The following is a 20,261-nucleotide window of genomic DNA, read 5'->3' on the forward strand; positions in this document are numbered from 1 at the left end:
TTTCATTTGGCTGGGACTGGTGAGGGAATGATGATATGACCACACACACACACACACACACACACACACACACACACACACACACACACAGAGAGAGAGAGAGAGAGAGAGAGAGAGAGAGAGAGAGAGAGAGAGAGAGAGAGAAGCTGAGATTGGGTGGTCTGGGCTCCCTAATGGAGAAGCCACAGGAGCATACTGGAAGCTCAGCAAGGTTATTGCATACAGCTGGACAAGGAGGTATGGTTATTACAGATAGATAAACAAGGAGGCAAAATTATTATATAGAGCTAAACAAATTAGCTAATCTCGGTAGGAGTAGTAGTAGGGGAGCAGTCCTCAGACTGTGAATTCCTGGAGGGGAGAAAGCCATGGTGGACATTTTCTTAACACACTACCGACATCCACAATGGAGCAGGGGAAGGATTAGTCATTTCCTTCTGAGCCTTACCTTGGGTTATGGGGCATTTGCCATTTTCCCATGGCCATGCCCATGTCAACAGCACACATTCGTTAAGGTCTTCCTCTGCTCCCCACAACTGAGCAGCCACTTGACGGTCATTTGAACACCCTCTTGAATGGATGGCACATGGGAACATATCATCAGTGAGGAGATTGTGCCCAGGGAAAGACTCAAAAGAGGGCACACAGCAGATGCCTTCATTTTTGAAAAATTCTGCAAAGTGCCAATTGGTTTCCACTCAGAATGCCAATAAGTAGCTACTTGGTAAGAATAAATGCCTCAGGAAACGCAAGCCTGAGATGTATCTGAGGGCCTGTGCGAAGGCCGGGTCTGACTCTGATAGAAGATCCATCAGCTCCAAGTACCCTCTTAGTGTGTCCCTGAGAAAAACGAGGGTGGCAGAGAGCCATGTCTATGCCTCATCCCCACTCCGTATGGAAGTCCCACCCTGGAAGGCAGAGAGAAGAGTGGAAGGAACAGGGTGGAAAAGGGAGAAGATGGTCACAGTGGGGTACGGAGCCAGACACATGAAGCCTCCAGAAAAGACCTGCTCACTGGGGAGAGCGAACACAGAAAAGACACAGGCTATAAGTCTGTATGCAGAGCCCCTGGGACCACCAGGGGCCCAAACACTACAGGCATTCTGCTGGTGCCTCGAAGCCTGGGGGACTGGTCATTCCTGGAGATTTTCTTGGGCCTATGAAGCTTTGTGTTTCGACACGGCAAAAATTAAAATCCCATTGTTCTCACCACTAGCAGATTCACAAAACTCGAAATTGACCAGAGTAGCACCCAGCACCTTCACGGTGCTGTGTGCCCACTGACACATCACACCTGTCACACTTGTCACACCTGTCATTGTCCCCCACAGAAGGCAGTGTGAAAAAAGAGGTCAAAAGCAAGGATATCAAGAAGAAAGGTCCGGGAAAGAAAGGCCCGAAGGTAGGTGGGTGGAGCCCAGGGGCCCCTTGCTCCTCTCGCTTGAGCTCGGTAAGGCTCAGCATGTCTGCCGAGGCCCAGCTGCTGGCCCCAGGTGTTGACACCCCTGTCTGTGTGGCAGAGCACCGTGATCAGGGTCGTCCCACCCGAATGCATCCTCATAGACTCGGACACTTTCAAGTGTATCCTTTGAGGGGTGGGTGCTCACGGCCCCCAGGACTCTGCTTTGGTTCTTGTTTGCCCTTGACTCAGACCCAGTTGTTGTGGACCCTTATGAGGAGGCCGAGAACAAAGGTGAGAACATCACGTGGGATCTTGGCATATAGGCCAAGGCCACGCAGGCCTTGCGCCAGCTGCTCTCATGGGTGTGTGGAAATTGCCTCAAGTAGCCTTGGAGTCTTGGGTCTGAACACAAGCTGACCACCTTGCCATTCTCAATACTTTGGGGCCGCCTCCCTCCTCCTCCTCCTCCTCCTCCTCCTCCTCCTCCTCCTCCTCCTCCTCCTCTTCCCTCCCCCTGCCTTCTCTTCCTAATGCTTATCCTCCTCGGCCAATTCCTCCACCTAAAGAGGAAAGGAAAGGCACTAGCGTTCCCACCTGTGCTCAAACCTCACTCCTCCCCAGCCTCTGTCCCATCCCAGTGTCACAGGGCCCCGCCCCTCATGCTCCCATGAGGAAGCAGCAGCCGGTCTCTTCTCAATTCTTCCTGCAGAGGTGTTGAATCCTGTCTCCATAACCCAGGAGATCTTGGATAAGTTCCGAGACTCATACACTGCACGTTGGACGGGGCATCTGGGAAGCTACCACTTTCCAAGGTTGGGACCTGGGTCTCCAAAAGCTGGCTAGAGAGGCTGGTGCCCTTATGTGGCACCTTCCCTGCTGAATGGATCTGTATGTCCTGTAGAGCCCCCAGGCACAGCACTAGGCAAGGGAAGCTGTTATGATCCCAGGGTCACTCACCCACACATGATCTACCCCAGGTGACCTCAGGTACCCTTCAGGCCAGACCACCCAAAGAAGGTATACTACTAGCATAGGGTCAGGTAGTTCCATGTCACTGGCCCCCGCGAGCAGGCATTCTGTCGTGCCTGTCCCTTAATGTGTATGCTACTAGGGCGGGGGGAGCCAAGCTAGTTGGGTATAGGGGTACAGGAGTAAGCCTGTGCAGGGCTGGGGTGGATCACAGAGAGCAGAGCTGGTGGAGGTAGGACATGGAGGGTGACAAACGCTCTACCTAGTTCCATTCTCCCATATTAGAGGTACTATAGTACTTCCCAGAGCCAGCTCTACTGGCTGGAGATGTGTGATTGTCCCTAGAATACCACTCTTTGTGGAGAAGTCCATCTGAGGCCAGCTATACACTAGAAAAACAAAAATAATGTGGGCCCCACAGCCATATAAAGGGTCTTGTGTGGGTGGCAGAGGGCATTCCCTGCTGGGCAAACAGATCTGGAGGAGGGGGTTGCAGATGCACGTGCCTAGCCTGGATGTGTGATCCCACCCACCGACGTTTTCACCCCGTGCAGCCAGACTGACTGGGAGCAGATACTGGACAGCTGCAGAGGCTTTTTCTTCTACGGGATGGAGGGCTTCCTGTCCCACCTGGTAGTGGAAAGACTGGTAGCCATGGATCTACAAGGTAAGGCCCCTCCCCCGTCAACAGCCTCAGCCAGGGCCTGCAGACACACGTGAAGCCACAGGGAGAAGGGCTTGGGCTGCTGCTGCTTGATCCAGAGTCCAAGGCTGGTGATGCTTCAGGAAGGCGTAGAACCCCGCCCTAGTCTGTCCTCTACCTACCCGAAAACTGTCCCTGCACTCTTTCCAACAGTGGTCTGGCAGCCACAGGGCCACTAGCCCTCCTGGTTGCCCTCAGCACCTCCTTACATGCAGGGGACCCCTGTCCAGATCTCCAGACCCCCACAAACGAGAGCCAGGTGTGGAGTGTCACCTCCTACGGCTGGGCTGAGAGGTCCCAGAACCCCTCCAGTCTGAACATGGGTGTTTGGGGAGCCTTGTTCTCTCTGTGTGTCTGTTAACAACAGGCCCAGGAGGCCAGTGAGCCTGGGAAGTGCTGTACCCAGACATCCAGGGACTGAAGGGGTCCAGAGGCCAGGTAGAGGACGCAGTACCAGGACTGTGCCGAGTACAGTGTGCTTACAGGCTCCTTGCCGGGAGGTCCGTGCTAACACGGCCCTGACAACACACAGCACTGCAGGACTGCAGGCTTGATGCTCAGACATAGGGAGAATGTGTGGCAATGAGCTGGTCTTTGTGGTCCACGGCTGTCTCAGCAACATGTCCATAGACCCCTCTGGTGTGTCCACATTCCTTCCAGATGCCCCAGGGTCTTTTTCCCACTCATAGGAGGCCGCTTTTGTTGGGCTGCTCAGGGCCAGCCATCATGAACAGCCAATGGGTAAGCCTTTTCAGGGCCTCAGAGACGGCCCTTCCTCCCTCATGAGGCATATGGCCCCTTTCAGGGTTATATAGCAACTGCCTGGATGCTCCTTCCACACCAGGGCACCCGTGTCCACCATGGCCACATGCTGACCAGGTCTACTTCCAACTCTTGGCAGCCTTGGGCATGTACCAGTCTTACATGAGTGGAGTGAGCAGGACTTCCATCATCAGAAACACCCAGAAAAACGTTCCTTGTCCCAGTGATGGAAAAAGCCCTCTTAGAAGAACTAATTCTCGGTGACATGTCACATAAACCAGGAGACACATGAGTCATGTGCAAAAGTGGCCACCCTTCCTGGTGTCCACTGTCCCCAGGAGGCCATGTCCCCTCACAGATGGACATTTTTCCTGCGGGAACAGTTGCCAAAGCCCATCTCAGGGCTCAGGGACAAGAACAACCTTCACCTCTGTGTCCATGTCAGTCCTGTAGATAGTCACACGAAGGCCACACTCTGCCCCCTGTTGCAATGAGCATGCCTGTCTAGGGTGGCCCACTCACACCCAAGTACTCGTGACCATCTCACGTCCCAGATATCCTCACAAACTGAGCGTTAGTAAGCTTGGTCAGCACCCAAAGCCCTCTATTAGTGCACATGGTACCTTTGCCAGCCCCTCTTTGGGGCCAGCTTCTCATACCACACCATACCCCAGGTTAGCACTGAAGTTCTCTCTGTGTCTGTCTCTGTCTCTGTCTATGTCTCTGTGTCTCTGTCTCTGTCTCTCTCTCTCTCTGTCTGTCTGTCTCTCTGTCTCTGTCTCTCTCTCTCTCTCCCAGCACCAGTATGGAATGTCAGAAGCTTCCGTAAGTGATGAGGGAGCAGAGCCACCCATGCTAGGAAGAATTAGAGGTGGCCCTGAGTAGGCTTGTTCCCCATTTCCAGTGTATACACTGGGTAACTGAAAAGAACCTGTTGAAAGTCCAAGCCTCAGGCTGATTAGTCAGAGTGCAGCTCCCATGGGGATCTGGTAATGGTGTGGATGACCACTGAGGAGCCTCACTGTGTCCTGCAGAATGCCAGATGATGGTCCTGCTGGACTTGACAAGATCCCCTGAGAGCAGGAAGCGGAAGGTAGAGTCTACAGAGAACAAGAGGTACCTAGTGTCCTTGTGTCATCAGTGGGGGGTGGGGAAGGGGGTATAATGAGGAAGTGCTGGTACGGCTCACCCCAGATGGGCTACCAGAGCTGGCTGGCCAGCACCTTCTACCTCATGGTACCAACTCCCACTGCTGGCAGGCTCCAAGCTAGGGCTGGGAGCTGCCACCAGATGGATTTGACAATACTCAAAAAATGCTATTTTCTGTTAAATGACATGTAACTCTTGTGGGTGGGATTCAGAACTATAAAAGCCCTGGTCCACACATGCGTTCTGACAGCTGGTGTAGGGAAGGACAGAGTGAGGGCCACCAGCCCCTTGGTGCCAGTCCATGTGTCCCCACAGTGCATCACAGCGGTCCTTGGAGAAGCCCATCAAGACTGCCATCCTTCTGAGCCTGGTGGGGGTTGAGAGCATCGTGGCTAACCAGTGGCCCACGCTGCTGCAGGACAATGCGCTGAGGGCCACCATCCTATGGGAGAGTGAGTGGGCATGCTGGCTATCCCAGTCTCCTTGGGCTTCTGCAAGAAGCCTGCCAAGGATGTCCACAGCCCACCTGAAGGGACTTTTTTTCCCCCCTTAGACCTGTTAGCATTTGGCAAGCCACTTGGGAAAACTGTTCGTCTCATTCAGAGGATAGGCAACGAAACAGGTAACCCAGGTAAGGTAGAGACTGCCCAACCATTTGCTTGTCTGTGTAAGTCACCCTAGGTTACATTGCACCCCGTTGCCCTCAGGGAAAAGATGTTCCCCACTTCAAGAGAGAAAAGAAGAGGGAGAAGGGAGGGAAGGAGGGAGAGTGCCTGAGTCAATACGCATTGCCCTTGTGGAGAAGTCAACCTAGTCTGCTCAGCCTCTGGGTGAGCTGGAGCTGAACAGGAGCATGGAGGAGCCCAGCCTCTAGCGCACCGTATAGAGAAAGAGAGACGGAGGAAGGGGCGGGGGCGGACAGGAGAGTAAGCAAAAGAGCTCAGCTGTGCTCGCTATGAAAAGATGAGGAGATCTGCGTGGTCCCTGCACTTTCCCTCTGCCCAGAGAGAGGACTTTGGGGAGTCGACTACCTAGACTTCCCAGTCCATGGGCCCCATGCAGCCACCTGGTCTTCCTAAGCCAAGACAAGAAAACGTCCAGGAAGAGGAACTCCCGGACTGGGGGGTGTGGCTTGCTAGAGCCAGGAGGATTACCCTACTGCATCTCCTGATCCGGGAGAATTTCCGACAGCCTCTGACCTAGAGAGTAAAGCTTCAGGGAGGGCTGCAGGGTGTTGCTGTTCTAGATGAGACAAACTCCACCCACCCATCCTTCAAACAAACCTCGTGCCAAGATGTGCCAGCTGCAGTGAAAGAATCTGCAGATAAATTTCACATGTGGATACTAGAGTAAAAAAAAAAAAGAACAGATAAAACTCTAGCTAATTGCATTTAGCAATACACTAAAGTGAAAATGTACCATAACTCATGAAGATTTATCCCGGGAGAGTTTAAAATGGAGAAATCTGAAATACATTCAATACAACTCAGCAGGAGATTAACTTTTGAAAAATCTTGCACTCCCCAGTGCCTGGGATGTAGTTGCCAGGGAAAAGAGAGGAGTTGGATGTGTAAATGTATTTGAGTGGGTGAATGAATGAGGAGTGAATAAGTGGGTGAGCAAATGAACAAATGAATGAGGAGTGAATGTGTGAACTTGTGCGTGTATTAGTGAGTACATTAGTAAGTTGAGGGGTGAATTAAGTGGGTGAATAAGTGAGTGAGTAAATGAGTGAGTGAGTCAGGAATGAATGAATGAAGTTGTCTGATAGTAATTGAAAGAATGAATTTGTGAGAATAAGTGAGAACAGTGACTGAGCAGTCAAGAAAAGGAAGAGGGCAGAGAGGTGGACAAGGGTGGTAAAATCTGCCACTTCTTCCTAACAAACCAGAAACAGGACTGGGCATGACTCTGCCCACTCGGTCTGCGCTACAGAGTGGCCAGCATGTCGCTTTGCCGTAAATGGGGAAAGAGCAAACTGTGCAGGTCTCATGACCGCCGCTGTCAGCATTGGTCCCCTTGTTCCTGTCATCACAGAGGGCCCAACTTGAAGTAGGTAGCATGTGTTTGGAAGGAAGGGACCAACTGATGCTTATACCTGTGAGTCATCCTGTCTAGGGTAGGGGTGCCTCGAGGCATCACAGAGGAAGCTATGAGGCCAGTCTCCAGGTTTAAGGTGTTCCAGGGTTCCAGGGGAGATGGACAGGGGGCTTGGGGTCAGGCCTGATCACATTCTGGTGCTGTCATTAACAACCACATAGCCAGACCTCCATAGCTTAAAAACTCGGCAGCACCGAGGAGCAGGAGGTGGCCGGGCTTCTGTGGTCAGGCTGCAGGGAGAACTCATGGTCCCCTGCAGCCAGAAGCACCAACCTGCTCCCTGATGCTCCCCTCTCTGTGGTATCACGCCCTTGGTGAGAGGCTGGGTATCTGGCAGGACTCAGGCTGCTGCCCGAGAGCTCTGGGGCAGCTTACGTCTTATGCTCCACAGACGAGGCTCCCCACACCTCCAAGGAAGAGATGTTCTCTGAGCTGCAGCCTCAGCACCTGGAGTCGCACCCCACTGCTCTGGGCTTGGTTCTGTACGGACTGCCTCACCAAGCCATCGTGTGAGCTAAACCCTGGAGTCTGGAGCCGCTACCCCCAGCTCTACCCCTCTGAGGCTCCTCTCCACTCAGGGCTCTTTCCCCACTTCCTGGAGCTCACCCCAGCCTTGACACAGCCTGGGGTCTGTCCTTCTGTCCACCATACACAGTCCCGAGAAGACGGCTGTTGCCGGGTGTACCACCTAAGCTCCTGCTCGTCAGCCCCCAGCTTTGTTCTCGGTTTCAGCGTCTTAGTAAACAACTAAAGTTTACCAACAGCTAAGTGTGTGGCGTGTTTCTGGAAGTCCAGGACAGGAGCTGGGGCATCTGGTTATGATCACCAGCACATTCCGGCACCATCAAGGCTTACAGGAGACGGTATCCTTGTGTGAACTGAGACCCACCATACCCACCCCACAGCTCGGGAGATGTGTGTGGTCCTCTGCCCCCTACTCTCCTGGCTGCTGTGGCAGGGCTCTTGGGAAAATACCCATCTTATATATGATCCTTCTGCAGTTCCAAACAGGCTTTTCCTGACATGGTACTCAAGGGTGGTCCATGAGGTCCTGGAGGGCCCTTTTAGCCATGGACTGCAAAGTCCAGCTGTGGATCTTCTTTGCCCATTCTGGCTCTCTGGCTAGGAAAGGGGGGAAGCAAAGAGCAGTCCACAGGGCAGGAGCTTGAAGTCCCGGTGTGGTCCATTAACTTCCCTGACTGCTACCTCTGCTAAGGGGTCAGGATGGGGCTGTTTCCCACTTTCTCTGCTAATGACGCAATGCTACAGAAAGAGCAGAGGGTCATTTCGCCTACTGGTTCTGGTAGCCCAGGGGACTGTATCCAGCAATGGCCTTCTTGCTGATAAGAGTTCTGTGTCCCAAAGGTGCTGCACACATCTGACAGTGAAAAGCAGGGAGTATGCCTTCCCTGGTTTCTGTCCTTCCTCTCCCAAAGCCACTAGGAGCCAGTCATACGGTCTACACCATGACCTTGTTAAGTCTCAGTCACTTCCCAAGCTGGGCCCCAAACACCCACTTTTTCACACCTCACATCAGGCGGTGACTTCTGGATACCAACTCTTTTGGGGGGGGCACACACAAACCATCTCAGAAGTGGGACTTGTTCTTTGTTCTGAACTAGAATTGTGAAAGCAAGGGATCCAGAGCCACTGACAGGTGTTCCTTGTCCTAAGCCTTGTGGGGCCCAGAGCTGTCTCCCCAGAACTGGTGTCAGATGGGTATCCCTGGGGGAAATGTCACCCAAGGAAAGGGTGGTCTGAAGGAGGCATTCTTGACCTCTGAGTGCGTCTCCAGAGTGCCAAGCCTGCTCAGTGGCCCCTGTATCTTGCTACTCTGTGCTCATCTTTCCCTGCCTCTGGCTGTGGATAGAGGGACTGATGCCAGGGCTTCCTGGATCAGGACACACGTGGTCAAAAATTGTTTTTTTATAAAGCACAAATGAATACCTACTAAAACAGCTGCAGTCACTGTCACACAGCACTGCACAAGCCAGAAGAGATCCATACAAAACATACAAAACAAACCCTGCAAATCCCTCCTCCACCCCGAGTGTAGCCTTGGATAACTCTGTATCTCAGAGAAGTAGTGTTTCATCCCCCACCCCACCCCCATACATATACCTGAGTGTAGCATGAATCTTAAAAGTTCTTATTAATAAAAACAAACCTGGAGCCAGGTATTGGGGTGAACGCTGGAAGATCAGAGAAACAGAACAGGCCACAGCCACCTCACCTTGCCAATTCCTCAGCTGGTCCTGTTTCCTCAGACTGGAAGCTTCTGAGTCCTCATCCAAATGGATCTCAGCTGAACTGTGCTGCTCAAAGCCTGAAAGCTTAACCAGCCTAGTTCCTGGTTTTCACGCCTTATATACCTTTCTGCTTTCTGCCCTCACTTCCTGGGATTAAAGTCATGAGTCACCATGCCTGGCTGTTTCCAGGGTGGCTTTAAACTCACAGAGATCCGGATGGATCTCTGCCTCCCAAGTGATAGGATTAAAGGCATGTGCGCCACCATTTTCTGGCCTCTATATCTAGTGGCTGTTTTGTTCTCTGACCCCAGATAAGTTTATTAGGGTACACAATATTTTGGGGAACACAATACCACACCTGAGTGTTTAGATCAGCCTTGCTCATGATTACCAAACACCAGAAATTGCACAAATATCCTTCAGTGAGCAGAAGACAACATCCATGTCACGTCACAGTGTGGACCAGTGTCCCTTCACCATGATGAAGAGTGTAGCCTGATTCTGGCTCACAGTCTTGCACTGAGCCTGTGAAGAGGCAGCACAACACGGTGGCGACTGTGGTAAGCAGAGCTGCCTACTTTATAGCCGGGAGGCAAAAGGGAATGAGGCTGGAGGCTCACAAACCTTTTCAAGGTCCTACACCCAAAGGCCTAAAGAATCCCTCCCTAACTGGGCGCTGTCTCCCATAGCACCACCCTGGGAACCAAGGTTTTGACATATGGGCCTTGGGGAATACTCCAGAGCTGAACCATAGCATTCAGTCTTATAATATTAAAAACAAAAACAAAAATCAAGTCATCAATAGAGTCACCTAGATGGACCTGGAGGGTCCTTGCTGAGAAATGAAAGCCCCTGTAAAAGTTACAAGATTTCATTATATAATATCAAATAGCAAAGCATAGAGACAAGCAAATCAGTATTGCCAGAGCATAGGGACAGAGCTGGGAACAGCGGCAGGGGGCCTGGTGGCAGCCCCATTTGGGTCTCGACTGTGGCAGTGATACCCGCCTGCACAGGAGACAGTATTGCAGAGCTACTACACATAGGCAGAAGCACGATGCCCTCACTAACACCTGGGACCCACATCACCATCTCTGTTCTGCTGTCCCTGACAGTTATGCAAAATGTCGCCACTGGGGAAGGAGGGGGAGGGACTGAAGGCCCTTTATCCTGAAGGTTGGGATTCAAAGAAAACCAGAGACAGCACCAAACCCCGGAGGGGAATGCGCGAGGACACAAGAAGGGCTGCCAGAGAATACCAAAGTCAGTGTTGGCCGGAGATGGGTTCTCTTTTACGCCCCACCCCCTCTTCTGTGCCACAGTCCTGTGCTTTGTTCCATGAGCTGGTAGAACAAGGGTCATGCGAACGCTGAGATTCTAGGACAGTGAATCGGACACCTGGGATGGTGGCCCAAGCCTAGCAGGCAGGGAGCACGTGGCATGATCCACCTTCATTGGATGATGTGACACCACACATCAGACAGTGGCCACATTCACAAGCAACACAGAACTGCGTGCAGCTTGTTAAAAGTTGTTGGATTGTGGAATTTTTCTCTTTTTTCCAACCTCACTTGAAGTCAGGTGCCTGAAACCACAAACAGTGCAGGCCTGGATAGGGGAGACGCACACTGTTTTTCTGACTAAAGAGAATCTAAACCCACCTGACATACAAATATGTCAAACGTCTTAGACAGTGTTGGAAGAGTTATGTGTGATTCTCCTCTATTTTGTTTCATGTTTTTCCTTTTTAAAACATGTATGCATACTTGTTCCAGAATTTAAAACACACACACACACACACACACACACACACACACACACAAAGCTAACTAATGACCAGGGGATAAATTCAAATCTGAGCAGTACTGGAAATATGAGCTTTCTTCTACAAAGATGTTGGCACGCACCCAAACAACAAGAATAAAAGCTTCTAGAAATATTTCATCTGCCATATCACATTCTTCACCTCACACCGTGTCTGCTCATGTGAGAAATATTAAACAGTGAGTGCTATTCCATGTATCAAAGGCGTTAAAATAACTTTCTGAATTATGTCCCGGCAACATAACAAATCACATTATCAATTAGCTCCTGCGGCAGAAGTGGCATTCTGTAATATATTCAAGCATGAAAAAAAATTTCATAGGTGAAATTTATGTAACCCTAAAAACTATGAGGAGGAAAAAGATTGCTTGGGATTTATTGGTCATAATGGGAGACAGGATGTAATTCCAGCGGTGGATGGCCTCCGAGTAAGGCACCCGGCCCTGCCTCTGAAGATGCCTCTCCTGGAGGCAGTAGACGGGAAGTTAGGCAGGGGCATCAGACACAAGGGTGATGGCTACTGTCCACATCTAGCCTGGACTTCCCTGATGTCAGACGCCCCTGCACAGGTGGGTAAGGTGGGGATGGGGCCCTCTGCAGGTTGCTGTCACCTCTGAGCCAGCACAGTGAGAAGGGGCCATGCTGCATGATCTTCACATCAACCTTAAGCAGGTCACTCAATAGCCCCACCTTCTCCTCTGGGACATTCCCAGGGGAAGCAGGGGCCAGGAGTTAGTGTAGGGCTAGGAGGAGTGGGAGGCCAAAGGTCTGACCCTATCCAGCCCCCTGACAGTAATAAAGGAAGCTAGCTGTCTGCATATCCTCCAGCCCACAACCCACTACAGATGCTCTATAAGGGTCTATTTCAGGCCAGCCATCTCCACTATAGCTGGTCAATTAGCTTCTTAAATGCCACTCTATTCTCTTTATGTGGAGAAACTTTCCAATTTTTAAAATGAAGATTTATGTTAACTGTTTATAGAAGAAATTTTGGAAAATAAGAAAAGCATGTAGGGAGATAAAACCTCTCTTCAGTCCATATCAAAGCTGCATCAAGGCTTGGTGGGCGTTTCTCCCTAGCATTGTCTCACTTCCCCCAGAGTCTTCACTTTGGGAGGTGAAGTATATTGTATCTCACAGTTTTTAACCAAAATCCCATTTAAAATATCCTTTCTTTCCAATTGGTGTCAGCTAAAGCTAGGAAAAGGCCAGAGGTCCCTGGAAAAGCCCCTCTGCTGATCCTGTAGCCCTTATCCCAGTACCTAGGGCTCTCTAGGCACAGAGCTTTGGGCTGTCTGGTGGGCCACATAAGACAGGGACAAGGGAACATGGGGGACAGTGGGGACTACCGTCAAGTGGCCTGCAGCCCTGGGCAGAAACACAGGTGGCCACAACAATCCAGCAGCCATCTGCTTTGTGCCAGGTGCCCCTTGCTTACACTCCTTGTCCATTGCCTCCAGCCAAGAAATTCTGAAAGGCAGAGCTGGGCATCTTCTTCTGGGAAGTTTTAATCTAGCATGAGAGCCAGGCCTTTGAAGATCAGGCCCCATTCTGCTTCTATCCACTCAAGAGTCACCCCTGGTTTCTGGAGGGGAATCACGAAAGCTGAGGTCCACATACTGCACTGACACTTCCCATCCACTTCTCATGAAGCTCTCCAGAACATCATTCTTGGGGGTCACCCTGCTTAGGGTAGCACTCAGATGGTGGCCCCGGCCCCCTGTTCTGTTACCTGCCCAGCCTTAGGCCACCATCTGCCCCACAGGAAACCATAACCTCGTGTGCCCAGATCTGTGCCCAGGTTCCCCCAGGGCCATTGCATGTAACACAGAGTTGCTGCTGGAACTTTTGGGGCTCCCTGAATTACCCCTGGAGTTCCAAGGTAAAATTCCCCTACTTCCCCATTCGCAGACTGCCCATCCACCAGTGCCCATCCACTTCCCAGAAGCCTGCCTGCCCCTGCCCTGCTTATCCTGCCTGCCCTGCCCAGCCTCCTCCTGTCCAGTCAATTCAAGCAGTGAAGTCACAGCCATAGCTAAGGTAGCCTCTGGCTGATTTGGATTAAGGAATTAGGCAGGTTAATAAAACTAAAATGTTCATAGACGCTCGTATATAAATTTCTACTAAGTTGCCTTGTCCAGCATTGGTCTGTAATAGTTTAATTTCTGTATTAAATAATTAAAACCCTATTTTCAATTGCTGTGAACAATTGTTTTCCTTAATGATCTTCCTAGAGCAGCCAGTAATTTTATATCTTGTAAAAATGATTAAATGGCATCATTATCCCATATCTCTGAAATATAACTCAGCAACTCCCAGAAAGGCCATTTGTATTCAATTAATGCTCCCTCACATTAAGCCAGCACAATATTACTTCACGCCACACATAACCCCCACTGTCCTCTCGTTTTATTATGACGATGATGAAGAGAGAAACAACCGGTTTAATTATCCCATTTCCAACAGAGAAATCAATTTCAATACGTCTTCACCCCTTATAAAAGAGGCTGCCCGGTCCCTGGGAAGGGCAGGGCAGGTGGGTGTGTTCAGGTGGCTGCTGCAAGCTTGACCACGGACACAGGGAGCTGACCCCAGGAGAGCCTAGAAAAGCAGATCCAAGGCTACCCTCCTCGGTGACCTTGGAGACTACCCTCCTCTGTGGGCAAGGTCGGCAGCCTCTCCATTGTATGTTATCTCTGGTTTCCTGGCTCTCTTCCACCTGTACCACCCCAGGGCCAGCCCCACTCATTCCCTCGCTGGGATAGACACCACCCTCACTTCTCAGATCAAGGTCCTGTGGGGGTTTACCACTACACAAAGCCTGGCTCCCTCAGCCATGGTGATGAAGGGATGCTCCCTGCCTCGCCATTCAATCACTATAGTGCTGTGGCCAGTGTAGTCCAATCATCAGGGTGTTTTTTAATCACAATTCACAGAGGCCCATGCAATGACTAGATTAATACCCTGGTGCCATCGGCTAATGGCCCAGATAGAGCTGATGACCAAATTACAGGGAGTTCTTAAATATCCTTATTATAGATTTTAATCTTTGTGACGAGAGGTGAGAGACAGTGTCACTGTGACAAGGAGGAAGCAGTCGCCCCCGCTGTCTTTGCTTTGAACCAGGTTGATGAGGGGGATGGAAAGACCTGGTGACTGAGCAGCCAGGCGGAGTCCAGGGATGACCCTGCCTGAGTTCTACAGCCTGAGCTCAAAGCAGAGCCTGCTGGGGCTGGCTGCAAGTCTGACCCAGTAGAAAACTGTGCAGGGCAGGTGGGTTTATGTGGGTGTTTTCAATGGTGTTAGTTGAGGACTTTTCCTGAGCAGCCCAATCTCTGAATGTCCTGCCCATTGGTGAGCTTGGAGATCCCAGACCATAATGATGGACAGTATGCAGAGAGGCAGCTCAACCCTAGCACCTGGATGCCCATTTTCTGTCAAACTCAGTGTTTCAGGGAAGTCAGGTATTCACTGCGCTAGCTGTGGCAGAGACAACGCACAGGCACTTCAGGGTCCCTAGGTTGCAATCTTGCTTTGCAGATTGTAGGAATTAATGAGACTCAGAGCCCTTCATGCTTAGAGAGAGCATAGTCACACTCCTGCTTGACAACGTGTGGCCGTTTTACCAAGTTCCCTGCAGAGGAACGCCCCTTTCTACAGGCTGAAGTGAAACCTGATGACTGGCACTTGGCAGCTTCTTCATGCAATGAGACAGAATTTACATGCTGAGGATAACAGGGTCACAAAGAGGGACCTGGGTATCTGAGGCCCTTAGGATTACCTGCCCATCCTGAGCATCTCACTCAGGATGACAGAGAGACAGTATTCTACCTCAGTGTGTCACTAACTAGAACTCTGAAGGCTGTGCCCAAGAGTAGAGCCTCGCCTTCCTTTCTATTTGTCCAGATCCAAAGTCACTTGAGAGCAGGGTATGTATCTGGCTTCAGCCAAGGACTCTACCCAGATGAGAGCAGGGAGGGGTGGATAGGGTGTATGAGCTGGCTGGGCTGTGGAGAAGGTCTAAGGCCAGGGAAGGCTGTCTCTGCTCCATTGTTTTGGTGTTCTACTCTAGCAGTTATTCAACTCCTGACTCCCCGATTCCCAGAGTGGAAAACCAGGAGAGATGCTGAGTATGAGCAGTGTTGCACGAATCTTAATTGGTCTTATAATAAAAACCCAGAGCCAGATATTGGGGTAAATGCTGAAAAATCAGAGAGACAAAGGAACAAGCCACTAGAGAAACTTCTTACCACTACAAAATCCTCAGGCCGAATGGAAGGCGAGATCCTGTCTCCATGAATCCTCTGACCGAATGCCTCTGAGTCCTCAGCTGAAAGGCCTTAGTTCCTGTCTCCTCGCACCTTATATACCTTTCTCTGTCCAGCTACATCACTTCCTTCCTAGTGCTGGGATTAGTGGTGTGTGCTTCCCAAATACTGGTAGCAAAGGCATGAGATCTCAGGTGCTGGGATTAAAGGAGTGTGTGGTTCCCAAGCACTGGGATTAAAGGTGTGTGCCACCTCTGCCTGGCTCTGTTTCTATCTTAGACTGAATCAATCTCATGTGGACCAGGGTGGCTTTGAACTCACAGAGATCCAGACGGATCTCTGCCTCATGAGTGCTAGGGTTAAAGGTGTGTGCCTGGTCTCTATGTTTAATCTAGTGGCTGGCTTTGTCCTCTGATCCTCAGGCAAGCTTTATTTGATACACAATATATCACCACAGAGCAGCCAGGAAGAAATGCCCTCAAGTCCTGCAGAGCCCAGGCTCAAGCCATCAGGGACCCCAGAGCATCCCTTCTCCCCAGTCTAGTGCCTCTGTTTTCAGGGGTCAGCTGCGGCTCCTCCCCCTCTTCTGTCTCCATGTCTGGTTCTTGGCTTCTAAATCAGTCAAGTAGATCTTGCCCCACAGGCTCATGCACACAGCAGGCTGCCCTCTGTGTGGAGCACTGTTGATCCCAAAGAAGGGCTGAGGGTGGGTAGTGAGGTGCCTTCCAGCAACACAGGTCATGTTCATTAGACACACAGAACAGGCCTGAGTGGATCCTGGGAGCATTCTTTGCTATTTCCTAGTGGTTTCATGGTTTTTGCAATTATTATAAGTAATGGTTTCTATTACATCTCTTAGTGGCATTACCATTATAAAGAAATGTTGATTTTTTTCCTCCAACCCATTTACTCAGAAACTTGATGGAATGTCATATCAGTTGCAACTAAAAGCTAACTAACATCACTAGCAAGTAATGACAATATATGTCTTCCCTTTGGTCCCATGCATCTCATTTTCTTCTCTGGTTCTATTGGGATGACCAAGATGTCCGTGATCACATTAGACAGCATCAATGTCAGCAAGCACTTAAGTCTCCCCCAAGCCCTAAAATTCCCTTATTAAAGTGTGGTTTCCTGGGGATTTGGCGGGTAGGGAGTGGAGAGGGTTGAGATAGGGTCTGTGATGTATCCCAGGTGACTTTCAACTCACAATCCTCCTGCCTCTACTTCCTGAGTTCTGGGCATATTTGTGTCACCATACTTGGCTTACCTTGGGGTGGGAGTTAAAATGTGCTTGCTCTATCAATTTAAGGAGGTTCCTTTCTGCTCCTACTTTTAAAAAGAATATAGAAGTTTTACATAGGCTACTCCATCCTCAACTGCCTTTTGGGGAGTATGTTTAAAGGATTGTACAGGTCTTTCTTCCTTTTAGTCCATTAATGTGGCAAATTCATCGAACGGTTTCTGTTGCTGAGTCATGTTGGTGTTCCTGGGTTGAGCTGACTAGATTATTGTGAGATGTTGGTCCCATTAGTACTGTTTTACAATTATCAAACAACCCTACAATTTGCTTTCCTGACTTTATAATACTCCTGTTCCCCATCACTCACCAGACAGCTACCTCAGATTTCTGATCCCTTCTCCCCCTCCCTGTCTTCTCCTCCCCTTCTCCCCCCTTCCCTTCTCACATCTTCTCCTCTTTCCTTTCCTTTCCTCATCGTTTCTGCCTCTATCTAGCAAAGGGACGGGGGCAGTTCCCATGTCCCTCAGCAGGAGGGTGCTTAGATAAAGACTGAAATTTGACAGTGGGCTGTGGCCTGAGACCCAGAAGCACACAGCAGGCTGCCCTCTGTGTGGAGCACTGTTGATCTTAGGCCACACCGATGTTTGCTTGTATCCCTGTGTGAAAACTCCACAGTGTCCCTGAGACCCCCTTGAACCCTTCAGAGCAGGGGTAGGGCAAAGCTGGGAGGAAACATCTCACCTTTTGGTCACAAAAATTGGAATCAACTACAATTATCGGACTTCTCTACAACTTGGTTTTCTCACTCTACAATGCAGCCACCCCCCCCCCCCCAAAGATCTGGTTGAGCTGCAAACTTATATTGGAAAATGTAGGCAGAAACATGCCTATAATTTATTTCACTTTCTCTCTGCATCTGGATTGAGCTCTTACATCGGAGCAGGGCTCCGTTGCCCAGGAGAGTTTCCAGTAACCTCCTCTCAATCCCTCAGGTGGTTGCCCTGATGTTATCTGCTGCTGCCTACCTCCTCTCGTGGCTCTATAGGAATAGCCTGCTGTGCTGTCCCCATGGGCCCTTAGGCCTGAATGAACTGTGCAGAGGTGCCCCGGTGATGCGCTTAGTTTTGTAGGACCCATGGAAGCTTAGGTCCACTATAAACCCACCGATGAAGAATATCAGGGGAAGATTAAGTAGTATCTGGAGCAACATCAAGGTCTTCCCACAGTACTTTGGTCAACCTTCACGGGCACTCCTCTTGCCTGGAGGACCAGGACACCTGCCTCTTACTTCCTGTGTCTTGTGCCACTGGCTTCTGTGCCTTATCCTGCTGTCAACAGCCAGGCAGTCCAGCATGCAGGGCAGCACACAGGAGGAAAACTGCTTCCCTGGCACCTGGTTGCCTATGAAAGAGCCAAAGTTTCCTAAGTGAAGAAGCCAGGTGACAATGTCACCAGGTGTTAGGTTGACAATGGGGTTTGGCTGCTCTGAAATGCTGTTTCTTTCTGTTCCGTGCATTTCAGGTGTGAAGGGCTGGTCACATTGTCAGGCTGGCTCTTCACTGCCACCTGGAGGCCACATTTGGAATGGCTTCTGGACTTAACTGCTGTGGTGGGCCATACTGAGCTGTGATGTGAAACCTCCAAGTGATGATGATAATAAGCTCAAAGAATTTGGGAAGTGAGGACAGACCTGGCCAGAGAAGCAGTGTGGCAACAGGTGCTACCAGCCACCAAGTCATACATCAGGCTAAACACTGGGTCCCCTAGTTCAGACTGCCTGCTTCCAGGAGCTCTGCTTGGTGCCTGGTTATCACCTTCTTCTCCAAGGTCAGTGGTTCTGAGTGCCGACAGTAGTGTCTGAACTGAAGCCTCGTCACCTAACTGCAAAGCATAGACAGAATCATCTGCTGCTGCCAGCTTATGGTCATCAGGCCTGGGCATTGAGAACAGCTAACTGCCCCAGACAGACTTCCGCTAGAGCAGCTGCTAGTAGAGACCGGTATGTCAATATTCCCTGCCACATAGCCTCTCCATTCTGTTCACTGATTGTTAAGATTGCTATAAAGTAATCTATAGATCTATCGACCTCTGGACCTGGTTTTGATTTGCAATTAGAGGTTTCAATGGGGCTCAAGTCAGGGGGCCAAGCCTGGCTGGTTCAAACCTAGGATTTGGCTCCCAAAGGGCATGAAGGGATGTCCTGATGGATCCTTTCTACCCCTCTTGCTTGTCTCCCGGCCTCCCCATCTCCTGGCAGCTCCCTTTCCCTGGAGTCTAGAAGAGAGCTTTGGATATCTGCAGCTGTGTGGTCAAATGTACACGTGATTCCTCAATTTCAGACACACAGGACATTGCCCAGAGAAGCTTCTTCCAACCCATCATCCCCCCATGGTCATAAACAATGTTGGCTGGCAGCTTAGGGGCCTTTGAAAAGGGCCTCAGGCTTCTCCCAGAGCATCATACTACAGGACTCCTGGGGTAAGCACTCAATATGGGACTCGAAGGGTAAGTCCCATGGTGCTCCTAGGGTAAGTGCTCAAGAGTATAACCCCACCCAGTGAAGCTCACTCACACCCAAACTTGCAACTCACAACAGACCCAGGCACCGTGAGTGCTCACCACACTTTCCTACAGATGATAATCTGGGTTAAGTCCTCTGCTAAAGGCCAAAGCTATTTTGGGAAAATGCAGATGTAATGAACAGCTTTCTTCACCCCCTTCCCCATGAATTGAGAAAATTGTCAAAAATATAGAGCCCAGTTAACTCTATAGGGTGAAACCACAGCTCTGCAGACTGGTCAGGATCATCAGGAGTATGGGGATATGCCAGGGACCCCTTGAGGTTAACCTGCCATAGGCTAGGGTTAGAGGTGTAAAGCATTCCCCAGGCTAACTTCATTCTAAACACAGCTTCTTAGGCCTGCATCTGGCCACTGCACCCCTATCCCTCTCAAAGACACCCCTGCAGGGCCCCAGGGATTGGATCTGATTTCATAATTTGTTCTTTCTCCTTCTGATTATGCTCTTATGAACAGGCCAGAAATATTTTATGTGTTCTTCATTTCATGTGTGTATTTCCTTCTTGTGTGTGTGTGTGTGTGTGTGTGTGTGTGTGTGTGTGTGTGTGTGTGCGCGCGCGCGCGCGCGCGCGCGCGCTCAAGTGCATAGAGAAATCTATGGCTACAGCAATTGGGTCTGTCTGAACTTAACCTCACTCAAATCAGTCTGTGAGCTTAAACAAACGCAACGCTTCCAGGAACACTCAGAGCCTGATCCGTCATGGAGAATGAGCCACCTGTCTTGCACTCATTTCTAAAGACTTGAACTCTCTCTCTCTCTCTCTCTCTCTCTCTCTCTCTCTCTCTCTCTCTGTGTGTGTGTGTGTGTGTGTGTGAGTGTGTGTGTGTGTGTGTGTGTGTGTGTGTTAATAGGAATGATACGTGCTCCCAAGAGGAAGCCCTGTGCCGAGCAGCAAAGGAAGCATTGGGCTGTCTGTCCACCAGTCCTGCGTGGTACCTGCCTGAGTGTGTGGTGCCCTCCGGGGCTTCCAGGCCAAACCAGAATAAATGCTGTTTATTTCGCAATGAAGTAT

The 20,261-nt window shown here is 50.5% G+C and overlaps 1 protein-coding gene across 1 annotated transcript in view; it reads left to right on the top strand.

Annotated features, from left to right (window-relative positions):
* Cfap46 (cilia and flagella associated protein 46) overlaps positions 1–7,848 on the top strand; it is a 93,117-nt gene extending 85,269 nt beyond the window's left edge. Inside the window, exons 51-59 of the mRNA XM_059256328.1 lie at positions 1,332–1,402; positions 1,521–1,581; positions 1,658–1,693; positions 2,112–2,214; positions 2,926–3,038; positions 4,871–4,952; positions 5,301–5,437; positions 5,539–5,652; positions 7,524–7,848. Of these exons, the coding sequence (XP_059112311.1) occupies positions 1,332–1,402; positions 1,521–1,581; positions 1,658–1,693; positions 2,112–2,214; positions 2,926–3,038; positions 4,871–4,952; positions 5,301–5,437; positions 5,539–5,652; positions 7,524–7,603 (797 nt within the window). The 3' untranslated portion in view covers positions 7,604–7,848. The remainder of the gene's footprint in view (positions 1–1,331; positions 1,403–1,520; positions 1,582–1,657; positions 1,694–2,111; positions 2,215–2,925; positions 3,039–4,870; positions 4,953–5,300; positions 5,438–5,538; positions 5,653–7,523) is intronic.
* Positions 7,849–20,261: the final 12,413 nt, after the last annotated feature.

This window comes from Peromyscus eremicus, chromosome 1, assembly GCF_949786415.1.
Source record: "Peromyscus eremicus chromosome 1, PerEre_H2_v1, whole genome shotgun sequence".
In the NCBI taxonomy this organism is placed as follows: Eukaryota; Metazoa; Chordata; class Mammalia; order Rodentia; family Cricetidae; genus Peromyscus; species Peromyscus eremicus.